This window comes from Corylus avellana, chromosome 11 (genome assembly GCF_965113065.1).
Source record: "Corylus avellana chromosome 11, dhCorAvel1.hap1.2, whole genome shotgun sequence".
NCBI lineage: Eukaryota > Viridiplantae > Streptophyta > Magnoliopsida > Fagales > Betulaceae > Corylus > Corylus avellana.
The window spans coordinates 3,362,148-3,374,629 of record NC_142500.1 but is presented as its reverse complement, the minus strand read 5'-3'; the positions used below and the strand labels follow the sequence as shown (position 1 = coordinate 3,374,629).

The 12,482-nt window shown below is 36.2% G+C and overlaps 2 protein-coding genes across 2 annotated transcripts; one reads left to right on the top strand and one right to left on the bottom strand.

The window, feature by feature from the left end:
• The first annotated feature begins 2,165 nt into the window (after positions 1 to 2,165).
• LOC148583000 (arabinogalactan protein 41-like) lies at positions 2,166 to 2,667 on the top strand. The gene is made up of 2 exons (XM_088511976.1): positions 2,166 to 2,334; positions 2,469 to 2,667. The coding sequence occupies exons 1-2, from the start codon at positions 2,220 to 2,222 to the stop codon at positions 2,540 to 2,542; spliced, it is 189 nt and encodes a 62-aa protein (XP_088368102.1). The 5' UTR covers positions 2,166 to 2,219; the 3' UTR covers positions 2,543 to 2,667.
• Positions 2,668 to 6,239: 3,572 nt separating this feature from the next.
• On the bottom strand, positions 6,240 to 6,972 carry LOC148582999 (arabinogalactan protein 41-like). The gene is made up of 2 exons (XM_088511977.1): positions 6,636 to 6,972; positions 6,240 to 6,455 (listed from the first exon to the last, which is right to left on the bottom strand). The coding sequence occupies exons 1-2, from the start codon at positions 6,745 to 6,747 to the stop codon at positions 6,382 to 6,384; spliced, it is 186 nt and encodes a 61-aa protein (XP_088368103.1). The 5' UTR covers positions 6,748 to 6,972; the 3' UTR covers positions 6,240 to 6,381.
• Positions 6,973 to 12,482: the final 5,510 nt, after the last annotated feature.

The following is a 12,482-nucleotide window of genomic DNA, read 5'->3' as shown; positions in this document are numbered from 1 at the left end:
TGAAAGAGTGGGTTTGTGGGTGAGTTAGGTGACGGTCAGCTGGGACTGGGTTAGGGATTTGGCGATTTGGGTATTCGGCAATTCTTAATTTCTATTTTCTTATTCAGTTATTATTCCACTTATTCGACTAACAGAGCCACAGAGGGCAAAAACCGAAAAAATGGGATTTTAAAACTACACTAAAACGGCGCCGTTTTCCCTCGGTGAACAATATACCGGTTCTTATCGGTTAAACCGGTTAACCGATAAGAAAATCTTAACCGGACCGGACCGGACCGGACCGGACCGAATTCCGGTATACTTTTTTTAACCGATAAGGATATCGGCATATCGGCTACGGTTTATATCGGTTCGGTCGAAGCCGGTAGACGGCCGATTAAACGGTAACGGTTAATTTGCCCACCCCTACCAGTTGGCTTATTCAGCTGAACCAGATAGGATTCGATTTGTTTCAGATATGAGTAAACGGGGTATAACCCATTGAACCGGGTTGAGAGTGGGTCGGCTTCGGCAACTGGGCCGAAAGTGATTGGGCCAGTTAGAAATCGATTTTGGACCAAGTAGAGACTAGGGCTAATGTGGACCATTGAGAGGTTGAGACGGGCAAAAGGAAATAGAAGTAGCGTCTGGAGTGTGTGGTGCACGCAGCTCATTGGCGGCGGCACTGTGGCGCGTGAAGCCCACGTGCAGAGACTTCGGACGGTGCGTGGAGGCGCGTTGGAGATCCTTTGGTGACATTCTTGATGGATTCTGGACTGCCAGCGGTGGATCTGCTCAACGGGAGCCTAAGCGAAGCGAACAAACCAATTGGGCGGTGCATGGACAGAACGGCAACAGTTTATGGCGGCGCGTGTGGGCGCATGACAACGTCGTTGGCAGAGCTTTTGACGGCTCTAGACTTGTCTGGCCCTAATCTGTCGTTTGGTGCTACCGATGTTATCAGTGCTATGTGGAGGCGCGTAACTCAACGAACAGATTCGGTATAAACAGGTAGCGGCGCGTGCGGACGGCCGGAACAAAGGTCGTCGGAGGGAGCACCAGGAAACGTCAATGACATTTTTGGAGGCCACAAGAAAGTAACTCTGATACCATGTTAAATATATTGTTGAATTTATTAGAGCGGACGAATGAGAGAGAGAAGAGAGAGCGGAAATATATAATAGACTACATCTCTTTTATATTATTGATGTGATTACAGAGGCCTCTATAAATAGAGAGATTATGAGTAATAAGCAAGAAACCATAGATAAGGAATAAACCCTAATAGAAAAAGATAATAATATGAAATATTCTAACACTATCTATATTGAAAGGTTTAGTCCAAGCTTCAGCTCGTAGTTGTGGAGCTGATTAATAATTACCAATTTTTGATTGACAAGTTGGATTCACAACCAGCCAAACGGAGTAAGGAGCAAAAAAAAATTATTGTAAAAACTATAAGAGATATTAGGAATGTTTTTTGTAAGCGCTTTGGATTCGTTATTATGAGGAACAAATGCATTAGCCGCTGCTATCCGTGTTAGACCATTCTAAAACATGGCATAATCAATTACGTCAATTTTTGACCTTCCAATTTGACTTGTATAGGCTACCTGCTTTGACAATGACCAACATGTTCACATATACAACCTTGACAAACACATAATCATCATTGACCTAATTAACTCAAATCTCATTCTAAAGTCTAAATTGAAATGGTTAATTACATTTTCAAATTATATGTTTTAAAATTACTATTTTCCAACTACAAATACCAAGTAAAAACTTGATTATGATTCTTCCTCTTCCCCTTTTTTCACCCCCAACATAGTTGGTGTGACTATATATATATTGTTTTCCACGAGACTTGCATTGCCAAGGCCTGCAATTTATTTTCTGAGTCAACATTTTCTCTCCTTTTCAAAATTCTATATGCAAGAATCCAAATATTAACTGCCAACCCCCCAAACCAAAGGCCTTCTAGAAATTCCTCACACACGAAACCAACTCATGATCACTTTCACGTCCCTGTCGATTAGCCGCCAGCCGAGTCAAAAGTCTCACGTCCATGACGCGTTCCTTCGAGCCCACCCGCTCGCACGTATTGCCCCCACATGCACCTAAAACACCCCCACCCCACCTATATAAATTCCACCCAATTTCCCCACCTCCGGCCACCTCCCCTTCAGAACTCTTTGTATTCTTACCATTCTCTCCCGATTCATATTAGTATATTGAAGATGAACTTCATGAGACTTTATGGCCTCCCAATCATTGCCTTCATGTTCTTGGCACTACTGTTGCGACTCAGTCATGCGCAGGCCTTGGCTCCTTCTCCTGCAATATCCAGCCATGGTAATATTTATATATATTAATCCAACTCTTTTACTCTGTAGGAGATTAATTTTGTATGCTTAATATTTTGTATTTTTACCAAAATACAATTACTGGGTACTTACAATTGGTCTTCTTCTTCTTCTTTAATCCAGGCTCCGCGATAGATCAAGGCATCGCCTACATCCTTCTACTAGTCGCCCTTGCGATCACATACCTTGTCCACTAATATAAATTCTTTATGTACTTACCCATCGATCGCATTCATATGGAGCCTTGCAGAAATTTTTTTTCTTCGTTGTGATTCTTGTAATATGAAGAAATAAATTGATATGAATTACTGAGAATATTATATACATATGAAGCTTATAATATAAATTCTTTATCTAATTTCTCGTCTCATTGGTAATAAATAGAAGTCGTTGGGAGGGCATCCTTATGCATGTTACTAGCATATATAGAAACATGTTCTTAAAAACATTTTTCACTAAATTCCATAGTAGTAAATACAAAAAAATTGTCTTTATCAATGTTTTCTTTGGCTGCAACTTCCAAAATGTGAAGAAACACCTTTCGAAGATCAATCTTCAATCCCAGTCCATTCTGCTCTCCATGAAATCAGTCCTACTTTGATCAATTCCTGCAATCTTTTAGAGCCAAGGATAAATGCTGAATGTAATAGCCTTTCCTCTTCATGGGCCTTGGCCCAAATCTGAAATTAGAAGTCTGGTGTTTTCTTCGTATGGATTTAAATGTAAGGTGGGCCATTTTCAGGAACAATGTTGTGCACTCTCCCAGATCCATCCACCTCATTTCTTCTACTTTGAGGCCCCACATAATATTTCAAATGTATAGATAGAAACTTAATTAGATCTTCTCTGTACGTATATAAATACATTTGTTACTTACAATTATCGAACCTCATAATATTTCATACATCAGCTTCCATATGAATGCAACAAGAAAATAGATAAATAATTCATATTATAGGCTTCATTTAAACATATTTTGAATATCGAAAAACTTACAAATCAGGGCCCTATCCATAAAATTCTTTAGGGTTGACAATTGGTCGTGTTATATGAAATTCTCCAAATTTTTTGTGCCCCAAATATTCTCCTTCCACCACGGTGCTGCGAGAAAATTTCTGCAAATTTTTCGAGGCCCAAGCCACGAAGGGCCTTCTCCTTGGATGTTGACCTCAACGATTTTTCTCTTCAAAATAGAAAATTGACATAACGAAAAAGAATTGGATGCTCTTACTAGCCTTGTTAACTATAACGAAAAGAATGAAAATAGTGTCTACTTACTCTACTATTTGTTACGGTTACTCTCTTTATACTGGTTTTTTTATTTGGACTTCGTTGTTAAGGTATGGAGTGCCCACCTCTTTGTAGTTGTTCGACTCATTGTAACTTACTTCCCCTTATTTAATTTTTTTTCTTTTTTTCAAAAAAGTATATCGAAAAGAAATATGCAAGGACATTGTAAAAACTTATGAGAATTGAAAAAAAAAAAAAAAAAAAAAGTCCTCTTAACCCCTTCAAACTATCACCCCAATGACAATCTACCCCCAAACTATTAATTGTGACAATTTACCTCTCAAACTACCAAAACAATAACAATTTACCCCAAATTCTAAAAAAAATGACAAAATTACCCTTACTAAAATAAAAACAAAAATACTAAAATTTATAAAAAAATAAATAAATAAAAAGTACAAAAATAAATAAATAAAAAGCAAAACAGGGTGCCAGACCACCCCTGTTGGCCGGACAACCCCTAGGTAACTGGGGATGTTCCGGCCACCAACCAGGGGGTGGATCAACCACCCCCGAGCGTTTTTGGGCATGGCCAATAGACTTGCACATCCATCCTAGCTGAGCCATGCTCGAAGCCTCCATGCCAAAGACAGCACTCCTGATCCTATCACCCCTGTTATCATATGCGCTACGGCCGTCCATACATTCCCTATTTCCCTTCATCATCATCATCTTTCACACATTAGAAAATTACCCATCAACGCATAAATGAATTATTCTTTCTTATCACCATTGAAAGTAAAACCCATTGAAGATTTTCACCAGTTCTCTTGAAAGGAATCTCTGCTGGTTGAGCTTGCAACAATGACGCCTAATCTTGATTATCTGCAGTTGCTACTACCAAGATGTTTCTGGGGGTGGCTAGGACATCACCGTCGGCAAACCCAGGCCCTCCTCAGCACTTGGTCCACCATGCCCATCCACCCCCAAAACTCTTGTCACCTTCAGCGCAGTTCCCGGCGTGTTGCCGGCTCCCTGGGAGCTTTCCAGCGTCAAAACCCCCTTCTTCGAAACCTTCCCTGCCATACCCACCATCTCCGGACCCGCTCCAATCACCCCAGGCTGTGCTCGGAGACTACTTTCTACAATCGGAGGCGCCTTTTCTATCTCCGGCGATGTCTGGGCTAGCTCCGACGGCGAATGAGCTAACGTCGACGAGAACTGGGTCGTCATCGACGACCCACTTGAGCTCTGACTAGCGAGATGTCTCTCGACTCTCGGGATCCTCGCCAAGCCCAGCTTCAACCCCTTCGCCGGCGAGCTTGCTGCCGACACATGATCTTGCGCGAAAGATTGATTCGCCTTCGACCCAGACTTCGACCCCTCAAGCGATCTCGGCCACCCCCATGCACCTGGGGGCGTTAGAACCACCTCTTTTTTCTTTTCTTTTTTTCAACTTTTGTTTTTAAATTTTAATTTTTTTTGTCTTATTGAAAATTTTATACGGGTAATTTTGTCATTTTTTTAAAATTGGGGGTACATTGTCATTGTTTTGATAGTTTGGGGGGTAAATTGTCGCAATTGATAGTTTGGGGGTAAATTGCCATTTGTGTGGTAATTTGAGGGGGTTAAGAGGACTTTACCAAAAAAAAAAAACACACATTTACGAAGGATGCATTTAGTTAGGATGAGAGAGCCAGATAGGTAATTCTCTCACATTAAAGTGTCCATGTAACACAATGAAACATGAATTAAGAAAACGATTATCGAGCATATCATTTTTGCACCTCCAAATTTATTTTTTTATAAAAAAAATAAATAAAAAATTATAGGCAATATGAAAATTTTGGGATAACATTAGTCGAATTGCAAAAATTTGGAAGTTTGGGAGGTGCATTGCAAAAATTAAAACATTGAAAGTCGAATTGAAAATTGCCCCAAACTTTGGAGGGTAAAGTGTACTTTTTCCAAAATAAAAAACTGGTCACCCGATTATTAATTGAATTTCTAAATATTTATAAGTGGTAATTACAGCCGGCTTAAACAATTATTTAATTATCTGGGGTTGCATTTTTCTTATTATGCGGTTATCCGGTTAGCGTATAATAACCACCCCACTTATCACCCTTATCAGCCACTTTATTATCTCCTCCTTTTTGAGAGTCCTGCCATCAGGCTGCCAATGTCTGACGTGGCTTTATTAAAAAAAAAAATTGTAGACAAATCTCTCTCTTCCTAGTCCTGCTAGTTTTTTTTTTTTTTTTTTTTTTTTTTTTTTAAATTTTATGAGTTAATATTTAGTTTCTAATGCCTCAAAATTTATTTTTGGATTTAAAACTAAAACCTAGGAGTGAAAGGTTAACCCTTTAGGGATGGTATTACTTAAAAGAGATTTTATCATCCTAAATTTAGTGCTAATACCTTAAATTTGAATTTCTCTTTAATATTTCTCTTCTTCAACTCTTTTTTTTTAAAAAAAAAAAAAAGAAAGAAGAGGAAAGAGTTAGTTGTGTGACGCTTAGCAAGCTCATGGCAGCCGAAAATCTCAATTCCCTTTTTGATACTCCGACAAAATAAGAGTATAAATGCGGTGAGAAATTAGATAAAGAATTTATATCATAAGCTTCATATATATAAGATTCTCAATAATTCATATCAATTTATTTCATCATATTACAAGAATCACAACGATGAAAAAAAATTGCTGCAAGGCTCCATATCAATGCGACGGGTACATAAAGAATTTATATCTCAATACATCAGCCCAATTGAACGGAAAAAAATTAAATTAAATTAAATTAAAAAATCAATGGACGAGGTATGTGATCGCTAGGGCGACTAGTAGAAGGATGTAGGCGATGCCTTGATCTATCGTGGAGCCTGGATTAAAGAAGAAGAAGAAGAATTATTGTAAGTACCCAGTAGTTGATGAGTCTGTTTTGGTAGAATGTAAAAAATTAAGCAAAGAAATCAATCTCCTATATATAGAATAAAAGAGTTGGATTAATATCCACAAATTAAACTCGAATAGTAGGAAAACAAGATGTACGTGTAGCTTACCATGGCTGGATATTGAGGGAGAAGGAGCCAAGACCTGCGCGTGACTTAGTCGCAACAGTGCCAAGAACATGAAGCCAATGATTGGGAGGCCATAAAGTCTCATGAAGTTCATCTTCGGGAGATCTGGATGGTAAGAATTCAGAGAGTTCTGAGGGGGAGGTGATCGGAGGAGACGAAATTGGGTGGAATTTATATAGGTGCATGTGGGGGCAATATGTGCGCAGGTTCGAAGAAAGTGAATGGATCTGAGTCGAAGGGAGAGCGAGCGAGTGGGCTCGAAGGAACGCGTCGTCGACGCCAGACTTTTGACGCGGCTGGCGGCTAATCGACAGGGACGAATTTGGAGGGTCATTGGGATATTTCCTCGTGGCGTCTAGAAACATGTTGTTTTAGTCACGGTAAACGCATGAAAACATTGAAAAGTAGAGAAAATGTTGACTTTGAAAACATTTTATTATAATTGCAGTTTTTATTTTTTATTTTTTATTTTTTATTTTTATTTAATTCAATAAGGAAAATGGATAAAGAGGAGGATTCTTTTCACTCCTGATTTAAAGGGAACAAGGAGCGGACGATCCTAAAAATGAAAATGGAGTGGACTCCCCAACAACAGGCCTAAAACGAAAAATAACAGTATGAAAATATAAACAAAGAATAGGAAATTGGTCAAATAAATGACCCGGTCCTCTCAAGGGGCCATGCAAGGCGGTTTCAAAAGCAAAAGGGGTATAGATAAAGGCAAGCCTATTTGAACTCCCACTAGGACCTAGTAAAAACCTCTAGAAAGAGGCTAAAGCCGACTGCAAAAGTCTCCACCTGTACACTTTTGGTTATTTTAACAACTCATCTTTTTAGAGTAGCCTCACTACTTTAACAATCCACTTTTACTATTCTATTTAAATATTATTTTCAAAGATTTGTTTATTCTTTCTCTAACTTTTATATTTTTTGAATGTTTGTATTTTTTTAATGGTCTATTTTAAGAACATTTATTTTATTTTAAGAATATTTGTCTTGTTTCTCTCTGTATTTCTTCATCTTCTTTCTCTGTTCTCACCCCATTTAGCCAATTAGCAAACTCATTATGCGTAATACCATATGTTTAACAAGTATGAACATATGAGGAGTTTCCCTTCACACTTTTTGACGGAAGAAAAAAACCTAATAATATTTGTTTAATCAATATTATTTGTTTAATCACACTTTTTGGGAAAAAAAAAAAAAAGCAAAAAGGGAGAGAGATAAATTATATTTGTTTAATCAATAGATGAGTTAATAGTAATTTTTAAATTTGGTGAGTATTATTCAATGTTCACCTCACTACTATTTTTTATTAAAGTAGTGAAGCTGAAAAGTGGACATTTAGGCCAATTTAATTAAATTGTTTCACCAAAATAACAAAAAAATAGTATTAATGAGACTGCCATGAGTGCTCTAACACTAGGAGGAGCCAATGGGTGTTTTAGACAGGCTGCCTTTTCCTCGTGGCATGCAAGAAGCAAGCATAAAGTCCATAGTTGTGTTGGAAAAGAAAATGACATAATAAGGAGAAGAATGATTAAAAGCATTATCCCTTGGTCCGTTAGCATAATATTTTGTTGAATAATGCTAGGTACCATCTTTTTATTATTCTAAAATCCTCTTAAAGCTGATGTGACTTTTAAAATCACTATTAAATTTTAGATGAATCATACTTGAATTTTGACTCAATGGTGATTTTGAAAGTCACATTAACTTTAGAAGGATAAAAATATGGTACCTAGCATTACTCTATTTTGCTAGTCGCTTTTGATTTTTTTTTTTTATATAAATGTAAAATCAATCTACGCGGTTGACTTAAATTACAAATCACTCAACATGATATTAAAAATAACTTAGATGTCTTCGAAATAGGCCAAAATAATAATTTAGCCCATATAGTCAAATTCTATCAAAACACTGGATGGATTCCCTTAATATGTCATATCAGCACCAATAAAATGATGGCATATGTCATTCTTAATAAAAAAAATATATATAAATTAAGAATATAAATATATAAAATTAAAAAATTAAAATTAAAACTTAAAAATTATTTTTAAAAAAATAGAGTGACACGTGTAGGACTATTCAAAAATTTTAGAATATAAAAAATAGGTTGGCAGCCACCCCAGAGGAGGCTGGGGTGGCGCGTGGACTTTTCAAAAAAAAATTAATTTTTTTTAGTTTTTTAGTTTTATATGTTATATATTTTTTTTATTAACATTGACACATGTTATCATTTTATTGAGATTAACATAGCACGCTAATAGAATCTGTCAAGTATTTTGATGAAATTTAATTGTATAAATTAAATTATTATTTTATACCGCATTGAGCGATTTGTAAATTAGGTCAACTAATACTGATTAAGACGATTTTGAGTTTATTGACACCAAATAATAAAATCCTTTTTGTTGTTATGGTGTAAAATCCCAATTGACATATGAGTCAGGGGCGGACTTACTTGTTGCGTCCCCCTAAAGTTTTTAAAATTTCTCCCAAAGTATATGACCTTTTCAAATTTTTTCCTCAAAAATATTATTTTTGTCCCCCTAAATAATATTTTTTTCCATTTTACTCCCCTCTTGGCTCTTCCAGCAGAGAAACCTACAAAGCTCCTACTAGTCTTTTTTTGAGGTCATAGACAAGATAGCATAGCAGCCTGTAGCTTGCAAGTGCAGTGACAGCTTTTCTTAAGTTGCAGAGATAAGTACGAAACCTTAAAAAAAAAGTTCACAAAAAATCCAATTTTGTAACTAGTTTTCAAAAGTTGAAGTATAAAAAAGTTACAATTTGTCAAAAATGTCTCCATAGAGACTATACTTGTTAGCTTCTAACATGATCTCTAATTTGGTTTGAGATTTTGAAGCAACTTTCCTTGGGCTTTAAACCCTGTCCAGACTCTAGCGTCATGTCTCTTCTCTGCCTACTGCCATCAAACTCATAATTAAAACTAAAAAGGTAATGACTATAGTTATATCAAATTAATATTACTTATATAATTTAGGAAAAAATATAAAAAAGCCCCATAAATTATCAACAGTTTTTTATTTAGCATCCTGATGTTCCAAAAGTCATAAAGTAGCCCTCCAAACTACCAATCAATTGCAACTTAGCCACTTCGTTAGTCATTACCTTCAAATAGGATGGAAAATTCAATACGACGTCGTTTTGGAAGGTTAAGTTACTAAAATGCTCTTTTGAAGAAAAAAAATCAATTAAAAAAATGCCCACAAAACGACGTGGTTTTGAGAAAAAAAAAATTAAAAAAATTAAAAAACTGCTCCCCCGTGAGCGCCGGCCTCGCTTCGCAACCCGAACCAGTGCTCCGCGAGGTCACAGCAACTGGTTCGCGGCGAAAATCTCTCTCTCTCTCACAGTTAGCTGGCCACTCGTTTTAATATTCATTTTCATTTTCTTCTCTTCTTCCTCGAGTTTTCCAGAACAAGATGAAGGAGAGAGAAAGAGAGAGATTTTCGCACTTTCAAATTTGTTTATTTGGATTTTGATTTTCACATCGATTTTCCCGGTACGTTCTTGGGAAAAATCGCAGGTTTCAGTTTCCTGTGAATATTTTGTTTTTTTTGGGCATGGAAAATCTATAGAGCTAGTTGACTCCATTTTTGCTGAAGAGATCTATTCTATAGCTTTGACAGGTTGTAGGTTTTTGGGTCGCAACTGATTCTTTTCGCCGGGCTGTCGATCTTTGCGTGGTTTTCTTCAAATGTAAGATTAATGGGTTCGATTTTTTCTTGTTTGAGACGCCATTGATTGTACGAAGAAAAAGAAAAAGAAAAAAGTTGAAGTTCCTCTCTCTTTCTTGTGAGACTTGGAATTGTACTATTTTCTTTCTCCCTGTGCGTGTTTTCTGCTGGGATTAGAATCGTGTAATGCTGAGGTCAAAGGTTCATAAAACTGGTCTGAAAACCTTTGTCTCAATTGGGTGTGTCTGGTTTTCGACATAGATCGCTAGGAATCAAAGTTTACGGAGATCTGAATCAATGTCAGCCTAGCCTCGCAACCCCAACTCAGGGTCGCCGACCCTCTACAGTTCTCGCCTCAGGGCCGTCAGCACTTCTATCTCCATTGAACCACCGTTTTTTTAATTAACATAAAAAACAACGTCATTTTGCATTTTTCATCCAATTTGACGGTATTGACTAACGGAGTGGCCAAATTGCAACTGATTGGTAGTTTGGGGGGCTTTTTTTTATATTTTTCCCTATAATTTATTTATGATTGCAACATAATTTTGGCTTGACTCTCAACATTGTTGTTGTTGGAAGCTTCGATCTTGTTAGGAGAAACTAAAAAGAGTCCACGCTCAACGGTATCATTTTTTTGGACCCTATAAATTATGCTTAGTTTATTTTACTAATAATTTATACTATTGTGTGTTTGTGAATTGTGATGCCATGAGATTAAGATTTTGATGTAGATAAATTATACAAGTTTTGATTTTAGCTTTCATTGTTGGATTTTGTTGGTTAATTTGGTGGGTTTGAATGCATTAATTTATTTCGCATTTTTTTCACTTGTTAGTGGTAATAATAATTATAATAAAATTATAACAAAAATTTGTACTTCTAGATGACTTTCTTGCAGACCATTTGGTAGTTTATATTGAGAAAGAAATTGCTAAGAATTTTACGTCAGAGATGATAATAGATGAATTTTATTCCATTCAAAGTAGACGTACATGTAACTTTTGTATACATTAATGACTTTTTTGTTTTTATTTTACATAAATACGCACAAACATACATATATAGAGAAATTATATGTATCTATGTAGCTTCGTCCCCCATACTAAAAGTCCTGGTTCCGGCCATGTATATGAGGTATGTAGCACCCCGATCCCATATTGGGAAGATGAGAAGATGTCTACATAGAGTGAGTGATTTATAAAGATAGTCATGAGTGCTAAGTCCCACATTGTTTAGTTATTAGGTGAAATTGGGCTTTATAATGAATTTTAGGAAAACTTCAAATTGATTAGTCCTTTTGCAGTAATAGCGCAGATGTAGCTATCGCTTTTTCCTAGGTCGTTACAAGATATGACTTATGAGAACATAAACCTTCACTTCTTTTGTTAAGAAGTATAATCGCATAACCTAGAAAGCTTGTCTGGATTCAATTGAAGCTTAATAGAATTATTATTCTATATATATATATATATATATATATATTATACGGTATAAGCATCTTCTTGTGTATAAATAAATTGAATTTCTCACTCATTCACGAGTAAGAAAGAACTGATAAGGCAACATCAATTTTCTTGTTGTAGAAGTTGATTGCAGAGAAAAAGTTTATTGATAAGGTACTGCCTGTTATTGAGGTATCTCATTCATATTTGCATTAATCAGCTTAAGAGAGCGATGCAGGAGAGAGAAGGGGGGGTGGTTATATAGGTGATTATTTTATTCAACAAAAAAAAAAAAAAGTTCTTATTTCTCTCAATTATGAGCACAAAATCGGTATCATGAAGATACGTACAGCGAGAGATCAAAACGGACTAACCGAGCTGATTGGGTCAGATCAAGTGAAAAGCATGTCCCCATTTCACGTGAACAGCATGACCCCAAATAATTGAGTAATTATTTGCGTGCAAGTCAGGTTCAACCGGAGAAAAAAACAAAAAAAGTTGGTCAAGAGAAAGGACAATGAACACCACGTGAACCTTGGGCTGTGATTGGCGGTGAAAAAAAAAAATTAACAGATTTGATTGATATAAGAGAAAAAGTAATAATACTTTGTATAAAAAAGTGAAAAAATATGTTTAATAGTAATTTTTTTATTTGAATAGTAATAAAAAGTTATTAA

Coding starts and splice junctions, on each gene's coding strand:
- LOC148583000 (XM_088511976.1), top strand. CDS start 2,220: ATGAACTTCATGAGACTTTATGGCCTCCCAATCATTGCCTTCATGTTC. Junction 2,335..2,468: donor TCCTGCAATATCCAGCCATG/GTAATATTTATA, acceptor TCTTTAATCCAG/GCTCCGCGATAGATCAAGGC.
- LOC148582999 (XM_088511977.1), bottom strand. CDS start 6,747: ATGAACTTCATGAGACTTTATGGCCTCCCAATCATTGGCTTCATGTTC. Junction 6,456..6,635: donor TCCCTCAATATCCAGCCATG/GTAAGCTACACG, acceptor TCTTTAATCCAG/GCTCCACGATAGATCAAGGC.